Source organism: Perca flavescens, chromosome 11 (assembly GCF_004354835.1).
Source record: "Perca flavescens isolate YP-PL-M2 chromosome 11, PFLA_1.0, whole genome shotgun sequence".
NCBI classification, from domain to species: domain Eukaryota; kingdom Metazoa; phylum Chordata; class Actinopteri; order Perciformes; family Percidae; genus Perca; species Perca flavescens.
In genome coordinates this window covers 9,242,189-9,269,147 of record NC_041341.1, presented here as the reverse complement: position 1 = coordinate 9,269,147, position 26,959 = coordinate 9,242,189, and the positions used below count along the sequence as shown (strand labels likewise).

The 26,959-nt window shown below is 39.9% G+C and overlaps 1 protein-coding gene across 2 annotated transcripts; it reads right to left on the bottom strand.

Annotated features, from left to right (window-relative positions):
- Positions 1-26,104, bottom strand: tnfaip6 (tumor necrosis factor, alpha-induced protein 6). 2 transcript variants are annotated; one of them, XM_028591613.1, is made up of 6 exons: positions 25,850-26,104; positions 9,566-9,703; positions 7,927-8,088; positions 5,128-5,356; positions 340-380; positions 1-252 (listed from the first exon to the last, which is right to left on the bottom strand). In XM_028591613.1, the coding sequence occupies exons 1-6, from the start codon at positions 25,884-25,886 to the stop codon at positions 131-133; spliced, it is 729 nt and encodes a 242-aa protein (XP_028447414.1). In that variant the 5' UTR covers positions 25,887-26,104; the 3' UTR covers positions 1-130. The 2 variants fall into 2 exon arrangements, with proteins under 2 accessions (XP_028447414.1, XP_028447413.1); XM_028591612.1 differs by lacking the exon at positions 25,850-26,104 and adding an exon at positions 12,953-13,294.
- Between the last annotated feature and the right edge of the window lie 855 nt (positions 26,105-26,959).

The window sequence follows — 26,959 nt, the reverse complement described above, 5'->3', positions numbered from 1 at the left end:
CACAGTTTAATGAACTTATGAGTTATTTATTTAATCAGCTATGGAAACAAAGGTAGTAATTACAGTACATAATGTAACAATAACATCATGAAAACAGCAACAGGATTACATCAGTGTATTAAACCATCGGTCAGTGAAAATAATCGGTGTGATTCTGTGAAAAGAAAGACGCATTAAAGGCATGATATTGTAGCTGGAAGCCTCCGGCTGTGACTGAAGCATCAGAGAGGAACTTCAGCGTCATCACGTTTCCTGTGGGACAAAAGCGTCAAAGACGACTGATCGAGAAACCCATCAGTGTTTAATAGTGCCGTGTGTGAAATTAGGAGGACATCTCACCTGTACTGATGATGTCGTCAGGTAAATAATCGCCACAGAATCTGGAAACAGACAGAATAAAGGTCCTATGACATGGTGCTTTTTGGATGCTTTTATATAGGCCTTAGTGGTCCCCTAATACTGTATCTGAAGTCTCTTTTATATAGCCCTTTGTGGTCCCCTAATACTGTATCTGAAGTCTCTTTTATATAGGCCTTAGTGGTCCCCTAATACTGTATCTGAAGTCTCTTTTATATAGCCCTTTGTGGTCCCCTAATACTGTATCTGAAGTCTCTTTTATATAGACCTTAGTGGTCTCCTAATACTGTATCTGAAGTCTCTTTTATATAGACCTTAGTGGTCTCCTAATACTGTATCTGAAGTCTCTTTTATATAGCCCTTAGTGGTCCCCTAATACTGTATCTGAAGTCTCTTTTATATAGGCCTTAGTGGTCCCCTAATACTGTATCTGAAGTCTCTTTTATATACGCCTTAGTGGTCCCCTAATACTGTATCTGAAGTCTCTTTTATATAGACCTTAGTGGTCCCCTAATACTGTATCTGAAGTCTCTTTTATATAGACCTTAGTGGTCCCCTAATACTGTATCTGAAGTCTCTTTTATATAGACCTTAGTGGTCCCCTAATACTGTATCTGAAGTCTCTTTTATATAGGCCTTACTGGTCCCCTAATACTGTATCTGAAGTCTCTTTTATATAGACCTTAGTGGTCCCCTAATACTGTATCTGAAGTCTCTTTTATATAGACCTTAGTGGTCCCCTAATACTGTATCTAAAGTCTCTTTTATATAGGCCTTAGTGGCCCCTAATACTGTATCTGAAGTCTCTTTCCCGAAATTCAGCCTTAGTGCAGAATTACAGCTACTAGAGCCAGTCCCACAATGAGCTTTCCTTAGGACGTGCCATTTATGTGTCTGTAGCTTTAAATGCTATTGAGGATGGGGGGGGGGGCAAGGTGGAGGGTGGAGGTGTGGCCTTGACCAGCTTGCGGCCATGGTTGTAGCTCTATTTCCTCATGGGTGGGCCAAATTCTCTGGGCGGGCAAAGCAGAGAAAGGGGAGAGAACCTTTCCCCTTATGACGTCATAAAGAGCAAGATTCCAGATCGGCCCATCTGAGCTTTCATTTTCTCAAATGCAGAGCAGGATACCCAGGGCTCGGTTTACACCTATCGCCATTTCTATCCACTGGGGGACCATAGGAAGGCTGGGTGAACACATATTAATGTTAAAAAACCTCATAAAGGGACATTTTCATGCCATGGGACCTTTAATAAGTGGGATTCGCATTAAACTTATTCTCTTTAGTGCAAACACATGCAGAGGGCAGGAGAAGGAATCTGTATATATAACACTATCGTGCTGAAACAATCAGTGTCATGTAGTTTATCAACACAATATGAATCACAAACAATTTTGTTAATCAGTTAATCATTGAAGATGTTTATCGAAAAAAGTGACAAACATTTCCTCTTTCCAGCTTCTCACGTGTTTTAAATTTGCAGCTTTTCTCAGTTTTATATCAAAATGAAATGTGTTATGTTTGGGGTTTGGACTGTAGATCAGACACACACAAGCAATGTGAAGACGTCACATTTGGCTCTGGGAACCTTTGACGGGTATATTCTATGGTATATTCACAGTATTCTGACATTTTATTACTTTATTAATTTAAGAAACAAAAGAAGACAAAAATACTGGTAATCAATAATGAAAATAATCGTTTATTGCAGCCCTGGAAAAGAAGTGCTAAATGTCAGTGACAGTCTGTCAACTACGTGCTAATGCAATGGTTTCCAAAGTGGGGTCCCTAAATTGGGTAAATTTTTGTCACTATCCATCCATAAGTATGGCAGTGACAGAATGTGGAACTATTTTGGTCATTGGTTTCATACACTTTCTGTAATAAATCCTATCAGATGGAGGCAGTAATCTTATCAGATTGGGCTCCGTGGTTTATTTTTTGTCCGTTTAAGGGTCCTTTATGTGAAAAAGTTTGGGAACCACTGTACTAATGAATCTCCCCATGCAAGAAAACAATGAGAGGGTGACGGCTGTACCTCCACTGAGTGTTTGTACTGTCATCCATACACAGTTTTGACCTTTTTGACTTGTCATAGGAGAATTAAAATATTTGTTGAAATATTGTTCAATATTGTGCATTTTTTAGGGAGGATTTTTCCCTCACTCTATCATTACTTCCTAGTAAGTGGGGTCTTAAATATTGTGCAATGTTGTCATGTTATGCTGTATGACTCGAGATTGTTCTATACATGGTCAAATATATTCTTTGAATCTTTTTTGTGATTTCTGTAACTACTTTTGCAACTATCAGATTTTTGATAGTGTATCTTGAGTGTCTTATTGAATGTTTTAACATATTTTCTTGTTTGATAGTTGAGTATTACATTAGGTAATCAATTATAAGGGTGTAACGCAGGGCTGTAGTCAAGTTCACCTTTGTCGAGTCCAAGACAAGTCCAACACCAGGACTAGTCGAGACCGAGTCAAGACCAGGTCCAAATGAGAGACATTCAAGACCGAGACAGAAAAAAAAGAATCCTCTTCAAGACCATTTACGTACCTGTTCATAATGTATGTGATGTGAGAGACAGTTTTCTCATTCATTTCTATTTTAAGATGATCATTTTGCTCTATTATTATTTGTAGTGATAAAAAAGCAGAGTACAACACTGTAGGATTAAATTAGGCCATGTTATTTTACTTTAAGTATAACAATTTCACTTAAGTCACATTAAGCTAAAGTGCAACTTCACATTTTAGATGTTAAGTCTTTTTATTCTGGTGTAACAGGAACATTCAACTAGGACTACAGTTGAAAATTAGCCGACTGGCTAACACTGGTGCATTTACAGAAATGTTGATTAATGTGCATTGTCCTAATATAAATAAATAAAATCTTCTTCTTCTTCATTCTGGAATCTTGGGAAAACAGTCACGACCAGTCGAACGACAAACACCGTGCTTGAGCTATGTTAAAGGTTACTGGTTACTGGTTGCACGGCGTTCGTCGTTCGATTGGTCGTGACTGTTTTCCCAAGATGGTGCCCGCCTGTATACGTGCACGGTACTGTCTTTATAAACTATCTTTTAAATAAACTGTCTGTACACTTACAAAGTTCGCAATGCTTCGGTTTATATGTAGGGACCCAAGTACTAGCGTTATAAGATAATTAGCGGTTTGGGCTAAAACTGGTCACATTCGATTAGCATGAAAACATATCCTAGAGAACGGTCAACTCGGTAATCATGTGTTATTAACCCCTAGGTTCATTTTGCGCCGGATTTCTCCTTTAATACTTGCCTTAAAGGAACACGCCGACTTATTGGGAATTTAGCTTATTCACCGTAACCCCCAGAGTTAGACAAGTCGATACATACCCTTCTCATCTCCGTGCGTGCTGTAACGCTGTCTGACGGTTCCAGCATTAGCTTAGCCTAGCACAGATCCTGCAGGTAACTGGTTCCAACTAGCCTACTGCTCCCAATTGTGACAAAAGTGACAAAATAACACCAACATGTTCCTATTTACATGTTGGGATTTGTATAGTCACAGCGTGTACAAAAAACACAGCCATCTTCTAACAGTAAACAAACCTATAAACTATATAGGAACTATATTCTCAGACAGGCTTGCTGCGAGCATATCACTCCGCCCAAGTACTATATTCTTCCGCCTGAGAATATAGTTCCCGGTTTGTTTACAGTTAGAAGAAGGCTGTGTCTCATGTTACGTTGTTTTTTGTACACACTGTGACTCTATAGATCACAACATGTAAATAGGAACATGTTGGTGTTATTTTGTCACTTATTCGGAGCAGTAGGATTACTGGAACCATTCACCTGCATGTTCTGTGCTGGCCTGATGCCGCTAGAGCCGTCAGACAGCCTTACAGCACGCACGGAGATGAGAAGGGTGCGTATGGACTTGTCTAACTCTGGGGGTTACGGTGAATAAGCTAAATTCCCAATAAGTCGGCGTGTTCCTTTAAAGCCTCCAGAGTACAAAGTGCTCGCTGACATTGTGTCTGTGGCCAAAAGGAAAATGATTGCTACCTGATGATTAAGGTATGTGACGCAGCCAGGTGTATACCACGCGACCAATGTCAATGCCTGTTCCAGGTGGATTATGAATTAAACTAATACCTGTTTTCTGAAAAGCGCACCTCATCAATGGTTTTGTTTTGAGGGAGGAAGTTACTTTAGAAAAAAAGCATAAAGTCATAAAGCATAAATCTCGGTCGAGATCAATAGAACATTTGGCAAGACCAATGGCCGAGTCCAAAACAACTCCAAGTCCAAATACCAATGAGTCCGACACAACAGAAAAATGTCTCAAGGCCGGATTCAAGTACTACAGCCCTGGTGTAACAATACATTGGTCTGGATCGATGCTTTGATCAATGATCAACAATATCATTGATGTAAAGTGAGAATATTGATACATATCATCTTTAAAGATGTGCCTTTATTTTGAAATTCCCACTTTATATTTATTTATTAATTAAAAATAACAGTTTGTTTTTCATTGAAATTGAATCGAAATTGTATCATGGCAGACTTTGTGATTTCAGCAAATATCCTATCATTGCCCAAAGAATCCATAAAATATTGTATCGTGATAGAATTTAACTTAACCTAAACTTAATACTTAATAATATATTTCCCTTCATCGTATTGGCCACAAGAAGACCCTGTTTCAGTTCTGTAAAGTTTTGGTCGCTACTACAACTGTGGGTACTTCCTACTTTTCCCCTCAAAGGATCCTCACCTCCCAGCGAAGCCGGCGACGTCATCGTAGCTGTCGTACACCTCCAGGTAATCTGCCAGACACGCTGTGTCATCCTCCACATCAAACTCCAGGAAGCGGAGGCGGATCCTCTGGCCCAGGCGCACACGGATGTGCCAGTAGCAGATCTGTTCGTCCTGATACTCCTCAGGGAAGCCAGGAGACTGGATGATCTTCTGCTGATCCGTCAGCACCCCTCCACACTCCTTAGCTGGAAGACACACAAATGACATGCAATGATATGATATGATATATGTCTTATATCAGCATGTGAAATATGAGATTTACTGCTTTAAGCCACTGCTACTGCGTGCGCCTCAGCCACAGTGTATGAATGGGTGTGAATGGTTCGATTGGTGACGATTAAACATTTAGTTGATTGTCAGAACTGTTTGGATCGTTTCCAGTTCCAGAGGATTTTTCTGCATTGAGTACTTTTACTTTTAATACTTTAAGTACATTTTCTTGATGATACTTACAAACTTTTACTTGGGTAACCTTTTTCAATGCAGGACTTTTACTTGTAACAGAGTATTTTTTACAAGTAGTAATACCATGGTATTACTACTTTTACTTAAGTAAAGGATATGAATACTTCTTCCACCACTGGCCAGAAATAAAACACTAAAAGGAACTTCCCACACACAAAGACATATTTTGTCATTAGTGTATCGCAGCTGAAACAGCGGGGAAGTTTGGATGTTGCCAACAAGGGGGGTGAGCTTCGCTTCAGAACTCAAACCTCCTATGGCGCTATAATGATAACTATAATAATGGTGCACGAAGGCATTACATCTAAAATGAATGAGTGAAACGGAGTCTATAAGTAAACGCAAACCAACGACACATTTTATATCACAGCAGTAACCATAGTAAGCTGAGGACATGTGGATACACTCAGTGTCTGAGTTCTCAGGCGAAAGGAGCATTTCAAAGCTCTCTAAAGTGTTCCTTTAAAGGGCTGGTGGGATGCATCTGTTTATGTGAAACCTTTTGGTGGGGGGGGTCTGTCCCTAACGTGTGAGCTCTGAATGAATGCAGAATAGGAAAAAGAAAAGCTTTTGTTCAATGAAGGAAATGAAACACACATGTGGAGACTGGTGACAACGGCCTCAAAAGCATTTCCACTAGACGTCCTGCAAGAAGAAGACATTAAATGCTGTTAAACTTTGTTTGTTATTTAAAAAAAAAAAAAGAAAAGTCCATCATTGGGGCTCAATCTAGCCAAAATGTCTGGTCTAGACAGCTGACTGAACTGGTAACATGAGGAGCAGAGGGTTATATAAGGATTAAATTCATGTGATCATGCCTCCGAAGGATGACTGACTTTCTACTCTAACAATGAACCTCGAAACCACAAAGTATGAAATGTAATTTGTGTGGAAGTTGTGTTTGATTACATGCTCATTTTTTATCATTGTCTCATCAGCGGTTTGACCTGGCTTGAGGGGGACAAAACATTTTCTAAATACAGCCTGGGTCAATATTATCGACAAATATTATAGTACATACAGCATAAATCTGTATCAGCCAATAAGATATTAGAAATATGTGTTGAAATAACAGTCTGTCCACCAGAGAGCATCTGCAAGTTTTTTTGTCCCTGTGACATGTCCCGTTCAGTATATATATTGATTATAATTCTTTAAAAGGAGCAGTGTGTAGGATTTAGAGGCATCTAGCGGTGAGGTTGCAGATTGCAACCAACTGAATACCCCTCCCTTTCTAGAAGCTACGGTGGCTGCAGGTAATGTGAAAACACGAAAGGCTCTCTCTAGAGCCGGTGTTTGGTTTGTCTGTTCTGGGCTACTGTAGAAACTTGGGAGTCACATAAAAGCCTAATTTCCCTCGCCTTGTGATGGACAATAAAGTTTGTTTTTCTGCTGCTGAACTTGTGTATTTTTATGGCACAGTGGCAAATGAATTGTGCTTTTTACCTGGGTGTTTATTTCCAAAGTATTGCTTTTAAAACATTTTAAGATGCACTTAAAAGGAACACATCTTTGGCAAAATGAATTAGGCTGATTGGAAAATGACATTAATGTTGCACTGAATCATTCAGGCGTGCAGGTTTTTATAATCCCTCACTCACTTACTCACTCTGTGTGTGTGTGTGTGTGTGTGTTAACTATCACTCAGCTACTCTACATCTTATCCACACTGCTGTTCTTAGGGTTTATTCCTGGTTCCATCATGATAACTCACAGGCTGCGACTGAGATTGTGGCTTTGAGTCAAGACAGAAAACAAAGTCCTGTCTCCCACTGTGTTCCTGGAGAAGTGCTCTACATCATCCCTCACATTTGACTTAAAACATCCTGAGTGAGTCTGTGAAGCCTCAGACTTGACGACTATGCTTAAGCCCCCCCCCCCACGCACCCACCACCCACCCACCACCACTTGGACTCGGACAGTTAACCACAGCCACACAGTCATCACTTGCTCTTTAAACCACACAGTTTTCAGTAAAAGTCCTGCATTTGAAATTTGACTCAACAAAGTTACCATTCAGACATATTAGCATTAAAACAGGCTGCATAAATCAATAGTTTTTATATTAAAATAAAAATGGAACGACTCAGTATAATATGAAAGTGGTCGCTCATGAACACAGAGAGAACAAGAACTCAACTCCACATCTTTTTGTGCTCTTTAAGCTCATTGTTTTTTTTTTTTCATTTAATCAACCTCATTTTCAGAGAAAAGGTTTCAAAGAACGTACTGACTGTTAGACGTGAAAAAAAAGGTAATAGTAGTAGTTTGGTATAAAACATGTACTTACAGTTTGGGTTGTAGCAGTACACATCCCATCTCTCACTTTTGTTCAGCCTGCGTCCGTAGTCGACGATGCCGACCTTCCCAAAGCCACAGTTGGCGCCGGCTTTGACGATGGGGTAGCCGACGTGTCCATTGTCGAACCATCCAGCAGCACACACATGGAAACCTGAACAAGAGCAGCAATACATATCGCTTTATTCAACCACTTAGCAGTGGTGGAATGTCACTAGCAAGTAGATAGATAGATAGATAGATAGATTTGATTAGGACAATGCACATTAATCAACATTTCTGTAAATGCGCCAGTGTTAACCAGTCGGCTAATTTTTCAACTGTAGTCCTACAGTCCTAAGTACATTTTACAAGTACAGTACTTAAGTAGAAATTTAAGGTACTTGTACTTTACTTGAGTCTCTTCTTTTCATGCCACTTTCTACTTCTACTCCGCTACATTCCAGAGAGGAATATTGGGTAACACTTTACTTGAAGGTATCTACATAAGAGTGACATGACACTGTCATGAACACATGAACTCTAACCCTAACTCCAACCCTAACTCTAACTATAACTTGTTGACACGTTCAAGACAGTGTCATGTGTTCATGACAGTGTCATGTCCCTCTTATAGATACCTTCAAGTAAAGTGTAACCAAATATTACTTAGTACTTTTGACTCCACTACATTAATCTGACAGCTTTAATTACTTTACAAATTAAGATTTTTGTACACAAAACACTTTTTATAGTTTATAAAATACGATGTTGTATTATAAATTAAACTAGCCAACAATGTATAGGCCTACAAGTACAGCTGAAATGATTAGACCATTAAACACGGAACTGTTTTGATTGTTTCTTAAAAGAAAATTAGTATTTTTCCGTATTTTTATTTTATTTTTAATACTTAAAGTACATTTTCCTGATGATCCTTTTACTTAAGTAACCACCACTGCCACTTAGTCGCTGATCATAAACTACTGTATTCTGCCAGCCAACCACGGCAAGTCTTGCTTTCAACTCTGCCAACAGGGCAGCCTTCAGAAGTAAAAAACCTGGATACGAGCTTTCGGGTGGCCAGTTTGTGATGTTGTAGTTGTTTTTATTTGTTGGGGGGGGGCTCATAGTTACAATCAGCAGACTCCAAGCCAGAACAGCCCAGATAAAAAAAAGAGGGACCTCCTAGGTAGACTGCAGTGGGGAACCTCAGCTGTAACCGCTGACAGGTAGGCGGATAAAGTGGCTGGATTCAATCTCCGTGCCAATGGAACGGAGATGCTATCCACCCAAAAAGGTGTTAACAGGCTTTTACAATACTCGTGGGGCCGCTTTCAACTTGGCACGGAGTCATGAAATGGCAAATACTTGTGGAAAGAAGTGTTTCACCCACTGCTTCCCGACCATCTTTACCCTGGGAACATATGAACCTCTTCTTCTACATGATAAACGCATTCCGGCGGGTTACATCAGACATGATGTTTCATGTGTTTCATGGGAGAAAGGAACGACTTAACACAACCCTCCCTGTTGGCAATAAAGAAAGAGTTGGCCTTGAGTGAGCTATGATGAATTATGAGCCATACACTTTCCCTACAGTACAGTAAATCTTCTTTCTGAACGTGTATTGTACGTGAGTTGCCGCAGACCTATTTGACGGGCCGCCTCCAGTTGTTCATAAGTGGCCAGCTTCCCTCCCTCGTACTTGCAGACAGCCTTGGCCTCTTTATATGTCAGCTGGTATCGCCCTTTGCGCGATTCCCGGTGGTAAACTCCAGCTGCTTGTTCTGTCAGAGAGAGAGAGAGAGAGAGAGAGAGAGAGAGAGAGAGAGGTGGTGACGCTGTCTACAGCAACTAGGTACATTTACTCAAGTACTGAAATACAAATTTGAGATGCTTCTTCTAATTCGTGAGGCTCCCAGTCCCAAGTGTGGCAGTAAAATGTTGAATTAACTTGAAGGATTTGGAACAAGAAACCAAGACGTGGATATCAAAGTCGTCTTTTGGTTCCCTTCTGTCGGACTCTACTTGAGTATTTCTATTTTATGTAACTTCATACTTCGTACTTCACTGCATCTCAGTGGTAAATATTGTACTTTTTACTCCACTACTTTTGTCTGACAGCTTTAGTTACTTTTCAGATGGACAGTTTTTCATCCCCTTCCTGTCCAGTGAAAACCACGTATCTCCAGATCGATATCGAATGATGCCAAATGCATCGTGAGACAGCTGAAAACAGCTGTTTTTCTGACACCATGAAAACTTTTTAAACGTTTTAGAGATTCTCACAGGACAGCGACGATACAAACACACAATGATCTTATAGAATATGATGCACTACTGTAGATTCAACTACCCAACAGTATATATGAAGGAGTTAAAATGAGCACAGCCTTACACATCTACAGCAGAAAAATGCAACATAGAGATGAATGCAGCAGGAATATTAACCCAGAAACATCAGATAGACGAGGAAGACACTGACGGAACATTTTACTGCACAGTACATTTTGCTGGCAATACTTACATACTACAGTAAAGTTGCGAATGCAGGACTCTTACTTGTAGTGGAGTATTGTCACAGTGTGGGGCTGAAACCGATCAGGTGAGGTTAGGAAGGTTTTTAGTGAGAGGGTGAAGGTCAAATGAAGCTAAACATAAAACATGAAGGAAAGAGGCTATTTTGGAAGTTCACCAACAATTTGGTCACTTGCTCTCTGGCCTCATCAGTGGGGAGTCCTCTGCTGATCCTGTTTGGGCTTTACGCATGCATGACTGTGAAACTGGGCAGAAGGCACTAAAAAATTTGCCACAAGTTTATATTTTGATCTGTTTAATTTGATTTAATTTCTTTTTTTTACACTAGGTCAGGGGTCTTCAATGTTTTTTAAGCCAAGGACCCCTTAACTAAGAGAGAGACGGAACAGGGGACCCCCTACTACATATTGAATAAAAATTAAGTTTCACATGAAACTGGGCCTGCGATAACGTGGGGACGGCCTAAAGCCTTTATACATACTTTTTTAGTGCATAGAATATGAACCTATTAAAATATTTGTTGGCAATATTTTATAAATCATGTTTTGTGACTACCTTACCTACAGGCCAGTAATCCTATCATCAATGTGTTTTCTTTTTCACAAATAAACAGATTTTTATTTGCTAATAATATGTTGAATTCATGTTAAGACATTTAGATTTTTGAAAAGACTTTAAAAAAAATGACATTGACAATATGACAATATTTTGGAGGCTCCCCTGCAGTGACTCTGAGGACCCTCTAGGGGCCCGGGACCCCCTGTTGAAGATCTCAGCAGTAGGTAAACTCTCAGGCTCTCACTGCTACAGGAACCGACTGCCTTGCATCAGGTTCTGTAACAGTAACTGACTTTCAAAAGAAAAGATTGAGAACTTTCCAAGGAAAAAAACAAACATGTAATAGAGGAGAGAAGTTGCACGAATAATAGAAAGTTCATTTAAGTCAAACCCTTTAGCAAAATGAACCACTGTTCCGTTACTTTCCCTCTCACCTCATGAAACGATAAAGAATGGGGTTCATTAAATGAGTTGGAGGTGTACTGTTTGTGAGACATTTTAATATACACGAGGAGAGAATCAAAGCCGTGGTCACTTCAATAGGATAAGCCTACAACATTATTAAGCCATTCTATTACTATTCCTTATGTAACAGAAAGTAGCTGAACTATCATTTCTTTTCTTTTATCTGTTTGTGTTTCAAAGCCCCCCACCCCCTGAGATGAGGTCATTCCTCCATGTTTACTGGCCTCATGCAGTACTCGGGCCAGGTCATAAACATGCAGTTTGGCACAAAGCTGCTGGACTGCTGTGTTGCTTTAATTAGTCCTTGCTACTTCCCACAATGTGGCTTTATGTGAGGAAAGTTTTACTGTGACAAGGGCGTTACTTTGGGTTCAACATGGGGGGGTAGGGGATAGAGATCTCCACTGTTTGAGCAAATTGAAATTTTGAACATCAAACACTTAATTTCCTGCATTCTGGTGAATGTTTCTGCAAGCATTTGTGCCTTTTCTGCATCACGTAAAGGTAAATATATTTTTATTTTTGGGGGGGGCTGCACTGGCCAGTTTTGATTATTGGGGTGGTTGTAACCCCTCCATCCCCCCTATAAATTACACCTATGTACTGTGATTACAAACACTGACACAAGACAATCTCAGGTAAAAGTATCTTACATGTTAGATATCGAGTGAGGGAAATCATGAAGTAGCATAATGCTGCTAAAAAAACGTACATCTGATCAGTGGTGGAATGTAACTAAGTACATTTACTCAAGTACAGTACTTAAGTACAAATTGAAGGTACTTGTACTTTACTTGAGTCTTTTCTTCTCGTGCCACTTTCTACTTCTACTTCACTACATTTAAGAGAGAAATAGTGTACTGTTTACTCCACTACATTCATCTGACAGCTCTGTAGTAACTAGTTACTTTACACATTAAGATTTTTTAACACAAAACATGTAGTTTATAAAATATGACGTGTTATTTTAAACTATACCCAACAATATAACGGACTACAAGTCCAGCTGAAATGATGAGACCATTAAACACACAACTGTTTGGATCGTTTCCAGTTTCTAAAATGTGCGGATTTTTCTGCATCGAGTACTTTTAATACTTTAAGTACATTTTCCCAAAGACACCTACATACTTTTACTTTTTAATGCAGGTGTGGTATTAGTACCTTGACTTAAGTAAATGATCTAAATACTTCTTGCACCACTGAATCTATACAAAACTGCGTTGAAATGCAAAGCAACCTTGATGGTTGGCTCGTGGTTTTGATTTATTTTTTTATTTTTTTAAAAAGCAAATCATCGTGTCATTTCACAGTTACAGTTTCACACTTCGGGGTTTTTAACTTCACAATCAGAAGGCGACAAAAAGAAAAAAAGTGACGCTGCAGGTTAATATAGTCCTATAGATGTCACAGCGTAACCGACACGTTTTTTTCCTAGCTACAACAACTAGCATGAAAGAAAAACAGTTATTTACCTAGCCATATTGAGTTATGAAATATTCCGTTTTTGTAGCTCCATGCCCGCGCCTCTTTCAGCAGGAAGCCGAGAGTCCAGAGGAGAGCGAAGAAGCGCATCCTGCAGCTGTCTATGCGCAGCTGCTCTCTCCAGATGCTGCTGCTGCTGCTGGCTTTAAATACAAAGTCCTGACAAGTCCTGACTTCTGCTGCCTCCAACAGAGCTGGGGAGCCACTGAGCTTCACTCAGGTACTGCAGCAACTTCGGTGGACAAAAAGAACGCACCATTAGTAAGTACATAAGTACAACCAGTGGTGGCAGGGGCGGGGCTAGAAGGGGAGCACGGGGTGGCACCATAGACAGTATATAATGGACCAATAGACCCCGTTGCTCTGGACGGAGACCAGTGAAGGCTATTAGGAGCACTTTTCCGGTGATGGCCAGCTTTACTGCGCAGCCTCCAACTGAGAGAATGTGACGTGAGCAACGTGTCTGAAAGTTGTAAGTCTTCTGGTAGCTGTGCCAAGAGAAATCTCAATCATTCCCAATCTTACAGAGACGGAGAGTGTAGGTGGATGGAAGGAGATAACATGGGCACAGGCTAATTATTGCTAACTAAAATGATAGTTAACATTAGTAATTAAATCTAAACAGCTCATGTAAGTCGAAACTGCCTGCGAGCTTCTCCTGTACTATACGGTAATTCCTCTACTATGCGACAGTAAGTCACTTGGTTATGACACAATCGTTAGCTTATATTTACAAAAACGACAAATAGAGTCTTCAAACATTTCAGATGTAAAGTTATTGGCAGTCAAGTGACGTAAAATAAAAATGGCGGTCAGCGGAATGCTAACAGGAAAATGGCGCCATAGATGGCTCGAGTTCTGAAGCGAAGCTTACCCCCTTGGGTGGCACCGGCCCAGCCCTTGTCACATGACCAATTAACGTTTCCATAGTCTTATGCTGTGTTCATAGACAATCGGGAAAAAAAGAAATTTCAGAGTGAAAACGTCACCATTCACCTCACTTCCTGTGGGAATCAGAGGTGGGAAACTCGGGCTGGATTTTGCCAACCGAGTTTCCCAGTTGGTGACGCGTTGTTGACAACTGGAGGTGACTTTGGGTCACTGAACATCAATGTCAAGGTCAAGTTCAAGGTAACTCTATTTATAACCGAAGGTAGATCTGGCTTACAGTGGGAAGTTGGGTGGGTCAGCGTCTCTTTTACAGACACACATACACATGCATACATACACACAATCGTCAGCAGACTGTAGGACATAAACGTAACAAAGGAGACATCATTGTTCATAAAATACACTAAGTCAATGGTTCCGCATGCACAATATATTAATAATGATAAACAAAATGCAGCAGATCTGTATTGCTACTACTTATTTAATAAACGTATAGCCGATGGGAACATATTTCAATGACAATAAACTGTTTATTGTGGATAAACGCCTCTGCCAAGAAACATACAGAGACATAACATGTTGCAAATTATTCATAAATATAGCCCATGTATAAAAACAACAACACATTATCCGTGTCTTTTCCCGTTGGTTGTCCTGCAGATAACACAAACAAACACCTGGCGATGTGCTGTTTGGATGCTCGCATAAGAAAACAGCAGAAAATCTTTTGTTATTGTGGCCTCCATGTTTTCACACAGCTGATGCTCTAGGCCAGGGATCTTCAACAGGGGGTCCTCAGAGTCAATGCAGGGGGGCCTCAAAATTATTGTTAATTTTTGTTAAGTTTTTTCAAAAATTGTAAAAGTCTTAACATGAATCCAATATATTATTAGCAAATATAAATCCCCACTGCTTACTGGCCTATAGCCAAGGTAGTCACTAAGACCATCCACAGATGTGTGCCACATGTATGTTTAACATTAAAACATAATTTATAAAATCATACCAACAATTATTAATCTGAATAGCTTAATATTATATGCAACAACAAAAAAGGGTATGTATAAAGGATTTAGGCTGCCCTACACGTTATTGTAGCTATTGTAGTTAATATGCAACTTTATTTTATAAAATATATGTAGTAGGGGGTCCCTGCTCCATCTTTCTTTCAGTTAAGGGGTCCTTGGCTTAAAAAACGTTGAAGACCCCTGCTCTAGGCTACGGCCAACAGTTGATGGCAGTCATGCAACAAGTTGTTATGCCAAACGCCAATATAACAGAAGAAGAAGAACATGCATCCCGACCATGTGAACGCTGCCAGTCGGAAAAACAACGTAACAACGGGGGCGGTCCCTGTTACTCCCAGTTGGCATGAACGCAGCATATATACACTTCCGGAGTTGATCTGGTGCTACGGGAAATTCCGTCGAATGTCCCTCATTTAAGCCGTCACGTAAAGGGATGTCTGACAGCAAGTTAAAGCGGTGAAAATATTCTAAATATATTAACAGAAATAAACAAATTTAAGTGGGCCTTTTTAGGTTTCTTAAATGCCAGGGGCGTTTCTAGGACTTGAGGAGTTCCGGGGCTTAGCCCGGACCCATTTAAATAAACTGAATGCAATACAAAATGGCGATTGGCTTGCCCAGCTAGTTAACAGCCGATGTATGTTCATTATAGCTTCCAGTTTGTAGATGTTTGTTAGATGGCGCCAACATTTGGTCTTGGTTTTGTTTCCAGATTTGTGTGGCGACGTATGATGTGGGCGGTCTGGGGGTCCACTCCGCGGAAATTTGGAACATTAAACACTTCATTTCCTGCATTCTGGAGAATTTTTATGGACATATTTTTACCTTTTTCTGAATCAATATGCTGGAAATATCATTATGTAAAGGGAAACAGATTACAATCCAGATATAAAAACATAATTGAATATATTGCAGTAAGGCTCTCAGGCATTCTGTATTGCTTTCAACTATTTATTCTCCTTTGGATCGACTTTAAAATTATATCACACATGTAGCTTAGGCATAATTTACTCTTACCTTCTGTTTTGCATCTTTTGTTGAGGAAGTAACCTCCTTAAATGTGCATATGACAATTATTCACCTCAATGATACATTAATTCATTTTAATTTATTAATAAACCCCTGGACTGTAATATTTCAGATGTGTTTGAGCAAGATTTCTGCTCATGTCCAAAACTTTGTGCACATTCAAAATATAACTCATCCCATCTGTGTTCTCTGAGGTTTGGAGGAGTAGTGATATTTTGAGAAAAATAAAGTTATAATAGGCAAGAATTACTATTACAAGAATAAAGTCACTATATTTCAGAAAATAATCTACCTGCACCATAGCCTGCTGTGCAATACGTGATTGCTCTGCTGATACGGTAGATCTCAGACCTTCTGACAGACACAGAGCCCCATTTGGGGAGTGGAGTGCATCCATAAACCTGAAGCTGCACAGCTTTTTACAGAGAGAGTGGACACTAAGCGACATCTGGTTTCATATTTGTCAGTCAACTTTTCAAAATACATTCGGGGCTACACTCCAAACATTCGGGGCTGAAGCCCTGGCAAAATCGGCTGATGCCGCGTCTGCCTCGAACACAGCAGGAAAAGAGCTTAGCTCTGTGTCGGTACTCCTGTCTGCTTCTCCAAACTGGGGAGGCGTGCCGACCGCCATCTACTGGAGCTAACAACCTGACTATATCCACGACGTCCCACTTCCGGGATTGTTCAGGTGCCACCGGAAATTCCGCCAGATGTCTTTTATTTCGGCCGGATGTCCCTAACCTTCCGCTTTTTTTTGTGTTGGCATTTTAATCTCCGGTGGATTTTTGGGGAGTATAGTTATCTGCTCCTCAGATCTCTGCCGGGTAAATCCAGACAGCTAGCTAAACTATCTGTCCAATCTGAGTTTTCTGTTGCACCACTAAAACAACTTTTGAACTACATATGTTCCACCAAAACAAATTCCTCCCAGAGGCTATTTTGAAAAGGTGCCGTTTCTCTCCAAGACGATTGTGATTGGTTTAAAGAAATGTCAATAAACCAGAGCACGTTTTTTTTTTTTCTCCCATCGTGGGATGCTGTGTGGACTAGCCAGACCCTCCTCTGCAGCGCTGCGAAGGAAGGTCTGGCAATGCGAGACTACTAACACACTGACTACGGAGAAGTAGCTCATACAAGTAGGGATGCACCGAATATTCGGCCACCGAATTTTTTTTACTTTTATCACCGAAACAATACGGCCGAAATGTTGTGATGACGCAAACAGAAACCGCGACCTGCACGTGTGTCAGTACCCGATCCGTTCCACCTGCAAAGCGTCTCCTAAGTAAAGAGGTGGAGACGGACCACGGAGTGAAAACAATGAAAAGTACGCCACGCTCTTAGAGTCGGTCAGCACACGTTTCAGTGAGATCTATTCGGATCCTCTGCACTTCATCGCGACTGTACTTGATCCGCGTTATAAAGACCATTACTTGGATGCGGAAATAAAGCAGGGCGCACGAGAAATGATCCAGGCCGCGATGGATGCGGAGAACCTGCGTGGAGACGGAGACGGAGCAGCGCACGGAGCAGGAGGAGATCAGAGCGCAGAAAAAAAGACTTGTTGATTATTATTTATTATTTAATTGAAAATTAAACCATGTAAACCTATTCTGGTACAACCTCAAAATACAACTATGAACCTGAAAATGAGCATAATATGGGCAAAAAAACCAACATATCCAGGCACTCAAGGTTGGTAACAAAAGGTAATAAAAGGCCTTTAATTCATTGGGCAAGACATTTAAAACGACACCTAAAAAGTAAACAGAGGAAAACGCCCTGTAGAGCTGCAGTGGTGACTGATATGTTTCTGAATGTAGTTATTTAATAATATTGATATTAATATTGCGTTATGTTTACGTTTTAATGGAGTAGAGGGATTTGGCGTTTCTGTGCCGAGCTCCCCTGCAGAGTCCTGTCAGCACAGTTGCTCAACAGCACACAGGCCACAGGTGGGGCTGGTCTTGCTGAGTAAAAGGAGCAGAGCACATGTGTGGTTTATTTTTTGCAGATGTTAGTTGTCTCCCACAGCTTCAATAATGGGGAACACCACCAAGAACACACTCTGATTTGAAAGAGGGACTGTGTTTTGCCAGCAATTAGGAAATAGATAATTTAGCTTTCTTAACAGTAACCCCCAGGACAACCCTGAAGCACAAGTTTTTGTTGATTACTGAACTACTTTTCTCAGTTAAGTCTAACCATTACCTTTTCAAATGTATCAATATGCAATTCTCCACCGCAACAGTTAACTAGTGAGCAACAATTAAAATACATTTTTAAAATGTATGTGAAAATACATCACTGTTGTTACAAAGTGTTTTTTTTCAGAATGTTTTTCTTTACATATAAAGATCAAATCAGTAAAAAGAAAACAAAGGATAATCTATACTTAAAGCTGCTTAAAGAAACCAAATTAATTTAGGTTTAAAGTTTGTCAAAGAAATGATGAAAGCAGAACATCAGAGGAATGAGGAACCAGCAACTATCAGGGCTCCAAATATGATGATAAGTTGTACTCATTATTATTTCAGTAACTTTATTTTATTTATTTTTATGACTGTGCAGCTTATTAAGGTTTCACTTCACTCATTAGTTGTAGTGATGCTACTAACATGATAAACGGTTGGAAACCCAGAGACACCGTGCATAGAGTATATTTTGCATAGATATAAAACAATATCTATTATATTTTGTGTCAAACAATGTGGTAATGCATAAAATACAGTCCTTGGAAAAACACATTTTAAATATTCAGACACTGAATTTTTTGTTGCAATGCTATGTTCAGGAGCATAGCCCTGGTAAACAATGCGATGCCTCAGTTTGCAACATGATATCTCCCTTTCTTAGAGTCACAGGTTAATGTGAGAAGGCATTCACATTCACACACTCACACTCTCACACTCACACTCACACTCACACACACACACACACACACACACACACACACACACACACACACACACACACACACACACACACCAATGGCTGCAGGGTTAAATTGTCCTGAATTGGTTCCAGATCTGGGAGGAAATGATCTGTACCTTTTTAGTTCTCGGTGAGCCTCTCCCATTCAAACCCACACACGGAAAGTCCGTCTCAGACGCAGTAATTGTGACATACTGTAAATTATGGCTGTACTTTAATAGCGGATTCATCATCATTTCCATGTGTCCTACAACTACAGGAGGAGTCAGTAGTCTGTATTATGATTACTAAAAAACAATAAAAGTGCAATTATTTATACTGACATCATGTCTGCCATGAGTAATAAATGCAAAAAAAACAAACAATAATAGTTAAATGTGCTCAGAAATAGGAAGAAGGACAGCATAATGTTGATATACAAGATAAGTTGTTTCTTGAATGTAATACTGATTTACAGTTTTTTCCGATTGCTAAACGACAGTGGGCACAACTGGAGTCACGTGCAAAACTCAAACTACAGTCTGCACTACCAACAGTCACCTGAGCTAAACCGTTCACATCAGCTGCAAAACAGGCTCAGTGCAGCCAAACACTATGCACAAGCCTCACCGAGATAACACACACTGTCACTCAGAACACACTGAGGGTAAAAACACTAGCATCACACACCAATACACAAATTACAAACTTTCTCATCTTTACAGATGATGTATGATATGTTTGAACAATTTGAGTGACTTGACACTACTCAATAGTTTAAAAAATATAGATTGTATAGCATACCAATTTAAGGTAAAAAAGAAGGAATGAAAATCAGCAGTTTTCTTCAATAAAGTATTTTGTCTCTAGTAATTTATGGAATTACTGGTGAAAAAAAACTAAAGGTACATACGTAACATTACCAAAGAATAGTGTGACTAATCCTGCCTCGCTCCAGCATCATGTAGCAAGTTTTCTTCATCACATTGGATGTTTGCATCATCTCTAAATACTAATGAATGTGGTGTTTCTATTGCTTTCACCACCATTACTTTCTGCAAAACAGTAAGAACACAGTTTTACTATTGTAAAGATATAGTGTTTTTCACTTTTTTTTTATAGCTGTGTACATAACCTCAGACATCTTACCTGGACATATTGGTATCTTTGATCTTTTACCTGTTTCTCTCAAACGGTACAGTGTATAATTGTTTCATTCTTATTTGGTGTTTGTGTACAATAAAAGGCTTTCTGAGCTTTCTCTGTATAAATACCGTATATGTTCACTAACTAGTCTAAAACAAGACACCTGCTTAGGCTTTCAGCTGAAATTGCAATCAGCAGTGTTTGATAGGCACCAGACTGAAATCTATTCTGTTTTGAATATGTGGTTAATAGTTTTGACAGCAGTGTGTTAGCATTTGAACAAAGTGCTGTAAATCTACAGTGTTGTGCACGTTGCGGTAAAAGTCATGGGATAAGTGTGTAAAGTTTTGAAAACTGTGTTCAAGCAATGAAAAACGAACTAGAGTTTGGTCCACATGAACTGCTGCTGTGCAGACTGTGGTTAGAGTTTTGCACATGTGACTCCTGTTGTGCCCACTGTCGTTTAGCAATCGAAAAAAACTGTAAAACTAATGTGACTAATGCTGTGGGTTTGTGAGAAAATGTTGCTGTGTATATAAAAGACATCCTAAATAATGAGTGTGAGCTTTGCCTAGCAACTGCCACACAGTCATCATACATCATTGCATTAGTAACCGTGTTTACAATCTCTTTTTCATTATGATAGTGAAGGTTTGTAGTCATGGGGGGATTATAAGACAATGGGCCCCGTTGTAGTCATTTTAAATCTCTTTGTAGTCATTTTGAGCCTTTTTGTAGTTGGTTTGTCTCTTTGTAGTTGTTTTGTGTCACTTTATAATTGTTTTGTATCTCTTTGTAGTTGTTTTGTGTCTCTTTGTAGTTGTTTTGTGTCTCTTTGTAGTTGTTTTGTGTCTCTTTGTAGTTGTTTTGTGTCACTTTGTAATTGTTTTGTGTCTCTTTGTAGTTGTTTTGTATCTCTTTGTAGTTGTTTTGTATCTCTTTGTAGTTGTTTTGTGTCACTTTGTAGTTGTTTTGTGTCTCTTTGTAGTTGTTTTGTATCTCTTTGTAGTTGTTTTGTGTCACTTTGTAGTTGTTTTGTGTCTCTTTGTAGTTGTTTTGTGTCACTTTGTAATTGTTTTGTGTCTCTTTGTAGTTGTTTTGTATCTCTTTGTAGTTGTTTTGTGTCACTTTGTTGTTGTTTTGTGTCTCTTTGTAGTTGTTTTGTGTCTTTTTGTAGTCATTTTGAGCCCTTTTGTAGTTTTGTCTCTTCATACTTGTTTTTTATCTCTTTGTAGTTGTTTTGAGTCTCTTTGTAGTTGTTTTGTCTCTTGGTAGTTATTTTGTGTCTCTTTGTAGTTGTTCTGTATCTCTTTGTAGTTGTTTTGTGTCTCTTTGTTGTTGTTTTGTGTCTCTTTGTAGTTGTTTTGTGTCTTTTTGTAGTCATTTTGAGCCCTTTTGTAGTTTTGTCTCTTTATACTTGTTTTTTATCTCTTTGTAGTTGTTTTGAGTCTCTTTGTAGTTGTTTTGTCTATTTGTAGTTATTTTGTGTCTCTTTGTAGTTGTTCTGTATCTCTTTGTAGTTGTTTTGTGTCTCTTTGTAGTTATTTTGTGTCTCTTTGTAGTTGTTCTGTATCTCTTTGTAGTTATTTTGTGTCTCTTTGTAGTTGTTTTGTGTCTCTTTGCAACTGTTTTGGTGTCTTTGTTGTCTTTATGTGTTTCTCTGTAGTCATATTTTGTGTCTTTTTACCTGTGCCCGGAAGCGGTCTGAATATCAACATGAGGCGATAATACAGTATGTCAGCGTTTACGTTTTTTCATTGCCACCAAGTGGGGAAAAAAACTATTACTGCAGCTTTAAAGTTATTCAGTATACGCTGAATTTAAGTTAAGTTATTCTAAATATAACAACATATAAAAGTGCTTTAAGGGAGTTTGTTTTACTAGCGTTGGGGGGTGGCAGGCTGTCGGTAATTACTGCCCTGCAGTGACGGGACATCCTCTGCACACATGTCCAACACGTTTCTGGAGCGGAGCTTGTTTTATTGTTTAGAATCTCTCCCTTTTGGGCTGATTGTTTCTGTGACAGACCTCCACAAATACAACGAGCCCAGATGGGGAGGGGATGGATGGATGGATGGAGAGAGAGATGTGGAGGATAATAGTGTCTTTGTTTTTGGACTGCTTTCTGTTTTCTTTAATTCTCTCGGGCTGTACTGACGTACTTCCATGACTTAACATCCTGACACTGGCATGTGTCAAACTGGAGCTGGTGGTGTTCTTTGCTCTGGTGGTCTATGACACACACGCACTCATGCATACAGACTATTACGCACATACAAACCCACCTTCTTCAATTTTATTGTACAATACACTCATGTCTGGGTTCTACTGGTTAGTAGAAAATTCCTAATTCATCCATGGGCATAAAATAAATGTATAATATTCCCTATAGCATTGTGTCCTCTAGCTTTGTGGAAGACTTAGGTGCGTGTATTTGGCGAGGGGTTGAGGTGTGATTCCGCTTTTTTTTTTTAACAGGGTTGTTTTGGGTCTCTGTGGTCATTTGGCGACTCTTTGTAGTCATCTTATGTCCCTTTGTAGTAGTTTTGCTTCTGTTTTTCACATCATTTTGGACCAGTATTATCACCATATCTGTGTGTAAAACGTTGGCAAAACTAGAGCAGATCATTACGGTTGCCCTGAAGTGCAAACCACGGCAGCGAATCCCACAAACGAAAAACAAGAAAACACAGAAAAACTAACTTACAAAACGTACCCGGACCAATTTGTAATTAGGCTCGTTCGAGATGAGCCAGATCTGCGCAGAATCGATCACCGGCGTCCAATGCATGCCGGTTAGATTTGTGTCCGACTTGATCCCGACTTGCTCTGACGTCATGCACACGTGGGCAACGATAATCTCACGAGACCAAGGCGGCCGCAGTTCTGAGACGCAGGTAGCGCAGTTGCTTTTCACCAACTGCAAGAGCCAGGCGGACGCAGGCGGACCCAGGGCATGCTGGGAAACGCCGGCCTCTCAGCTGATCAAACAGCTGATTGGTTCAGAATCGACTCAACATGATGACGTTTTATATAAACTTTTTATTGATTTTGAATCGGAGGGATTTTAACTGCGATATGTCTGATTTAAAAGCTTATTCTGTACAGAACACATGTTGTGTGGCTGATAGTGATGTTTAGAAGTCAGAGAGACTAAATCTGTTCAGATTACGGATCATCTACAGTGTGTCATAATAAAAACAACTGGAGACTCTATAAGAGCTGATATATGAGTCTGATAACATTTTATTAAATTGGAATTGGACCACCAGTGTTTCTGTCACTTCCTGTTCAGCCTGAAGGCTGCTGTAAAAGGCTGGAAAACTGTCCGATTTGAGAGCGGATTTTTGTCACCGCCCCTGGCTGCTGCTGTCTGCTCTCGTCTACTTTACAGGCGAGGCGCAGCTCATCTCGAACGAGCCTGATGTCAGACAGTGCAACCAATCAGGACGAGGATCAGTGTCCAATATGTACTTACCCTTTCCGTTTCAGTCTTACTAATGGTGTTGTGGGATTTGCTGTTGCCAGTGGCGACTGGTCATTAGGGGCAGTGGGTCACACCTTATTGTCAAAAGAAAGAAATGCAAACAAATGTTATGTTATTTTTTAATTAATTCAAGATAATTATTATCTATAATTTATTGTCTTCTATGAATATAACATCTTCCTAAATTGCATAGAAGTTGTGGTAGGATTTTATTTCCCATTCTGCCCCTGCCTTGCTGCATCAGATTGCGTTCTCCCGGTAGTTTGCGGTAGACTACGGCAGCCTGAATGTGTCAGAGTGGGGCTAGCCCCTCTCACACAGTGCAATGTGCATTGTGCGTTGGAAATTATTAATACCCATGCTAAGAGTGTTGGTGTGTTTAATGTAGATCACACAAACTTGACGGCCAGTGGGGCTGACGGCCCGTAGCCCCACCACAGCGTCATTTCATATCTCAGATATGATTGGCTGTCGGCAAGAAGAGAGAAGAGGGGAGATTGTGTTATGGTCTCTAGCTAAAAAAAAATTAACGAAGTGGATTTTATACTCAAGCACTGGTTTGAACCCTTTGGAGGAGAAACTGGAATTAAAATGCCTTGGTGCCCACCAGCCTCGGGATATCGCCATCACTCAAACTGCTGGTAAAAGTAACCGCGGTTTAACGTGGAGTGGTTAGCTTACAAAATAAGTCAAGTTTGCCCAGAGGAAGAAGAACCGCCGCGTCAGCTTTCTCTTAGTGAGCCCTCAGCCTTGGTGAGTGAAAACACATTTTATCATCCCGCCTTTGTGGTGCCGGTCCATATGTTGATCATGTTTTGTTGGATTGATTGATATTACGTTAGATGGTGACCAGTGTGTATATGGTCGGTTGTTGTCATGGATCTGTATTCCTTGCCGCATGACGTTAACTTTTTCTGGCTAAACTCCCAGGGCACCTAAAAGCAAAAAAACATTTAATTTTATATTTTGACCCAAAAAAACAAAAAGTTGCATGGTCGATGGGAAGACAACACAAGGGTTAAGTATTAAGTATTTTGATCATTTATACTTTTACTCAAGAAAAAGATCAACACTGGTCATTTTGGATTATAATTGATCAATATATTGACATAATTATTGTTGTTATGAATGTTTCTCCTTTGAGGAGGCCTCAGACTGTCTCTGGAAATCCCCCTTTTCAATTGCATGATTGTTGAGTTCACAGGAGTTAGCAGTGGGGGATGGAAATGGAATGGACGAAGACTGATTTCAAATCCACAGTGTTACATCTACAATGTCAGATATAGCCAGCTCTGCTTGGCCTGGAAGATGGCTCGAATCTGTGTTGCTTGGCTGTGTTGTGATGCTTGCATGGCTTCCTGTACTGAATGTGGATACTGTTGATGTGTAACTGTACTAATGCCTTGCTGCTTCCTGTCGCTCTGCATGACTTCTTGAGAAAGCTTATTTGTTGCTCTAGCTGTCTTTGTGATGTTGGCTTCTGTCTGTACATTTGTCCTGTACTGGTGTCTTGATGTTTCCTGTTACTCTGGTCTTATTAAAACATCTGGCCAAATGACTACAGTTGAAAATTAGCCAGGTGGCTAGTCTCACTTTGCCAGACCTTCCTCCACAGTGCCGCGGAGGAGGGTCTGGCTAGTCCACACAGCATTCTGGGATGATTTGGCAGGAACTTGTTTTGGTGGTCAAAGTTTAGTAAATTGAAACAAATGAGACAGACTGAGACTAGAACCAAGTTGGGTTTTTGTATTTTATAGTCCCACAACATTCTGGGATGGGAGAAAAAACATGCTGTGGTATATTGGTATTTCTTTAAAAAGACATATATATTTGCAGGATGGCAACATGTTTTTTCACAAAAGGCCTTTGCCCAGGTGTAGAGGGAGTTCAGTTTGAAACAAATGAGTGGACAGAACCACTAGGTTTTTATATGCATCTTCAGAGTGACAGCACACACACACTTGGATTATTATGACGCTACAATTCTTACAGGCAATCTGATACACATGCAAACATCTCGGAGCCATTTCACCTCCTCCTCCCTGTACGATTTTCACCCCCGTTACATCTTACTGGCATGGGAAAACATGAGATAGTTTTAGGGTGACCTTGTAGCCCCTATCTGTTCAGACAAACAGTGCTCACATTATGTTCCAGACTGGACACCTCAGCAGTTAAGCAGAAACTGAGATAAACTGTCTTTCAATAATGTGAGAGAATTAAAGTAGAAATAAAACATAAAAATATAAGGCATTATGCTTAAATGTAATTTTTCCCATTACATTGGAACGTGTACGTTCAAAGGTTGTTTTAGTCGTGCAACAGAAAACTCAGATTGGATAAATTATAAATAAATAAGTGTAAAGACTCTAGACAGGATATAGACTCACCAAGCAACTGTACTCTTGGAATACAGCTGACTTCCATCAACAGCACGAGTCTGGAAAATATCAAGAATACCTCACCTATACTGCCACTACTACCAATGTAGCTCAGCGTAAGTTCTTTCAGGAAGACCTAACACTTAACACTTAATCACTGCTCTCTTTCTAAATCAAATCAGCTGTTGGAGGCGTCCACCTTCCTGTTAAACCAAACAGAATCGGCCACGAATTCCAAGGGCCAATCACAGCATCACAACCCTGCTTTAAATCTGTTTCTCTCCCTGCTGCTGTCAAGCGTGCAACCCTCCACCTCCCCTTCCACCTCCAGTCATCGCCACCCAATGGGTGAGTTCTTCCTCCTGCTGGACGTTCCGTCGACTCTTTCAGTCTGGTCTTCAGGCTCCTTCGCCGCAACCTCCAGTGTCTAGACTCCATTGGAGGGGATTGTCTTGGCTTCCTTACCCCTTTAAAAATTATTTTATAACAATGGAGTCTATGCTCCAAAGACTGTACATTTTATTATGCTCATGTACAATAAACCTTTGCATATCTGCAAACAAGTCTCTCCTAATTGAAATGACTTCCACCGCCATCCCCTCTCACACTCAGGGATGAAGTGCTGGCGCCTCCTGGTGTTGACACATTCAACCTAAAATACAGTGCGGTTAGAATATACATATACATATATAGACAATACACAGATCCTTTACTTAAGTGAAAGTGCCAGTACAATAACATAAAAATACTCAATAACAAGTAACAGAAAACCTATGTAAGTAAGATTTCAGAAGTATTGTGAGCAAAGCTAACCCTACACTTTGCACTTTCCTTCATCCTGGACTATTAATTTGCCCATTGCACATATTCTGTTCTTTGCACATTCTGCACTCAATCCATTCAGCCTCATTTTCCTTTTTTTCTTAGGCAACAGTTGTTTTGTATGTATATATTTGTTTTCTGTATTTATTGTCTATTTCATATTCATGTTTAATATGTTTGTTTATGTTTGCACCATTCACCAAGGCAAATTACACATAAGTGTACTCATTGTGGCAATAAAACCTTTTTCTGATTCTGATTCTGAAATTGTACTTGCGATATCAAAAGAGGTAGTAG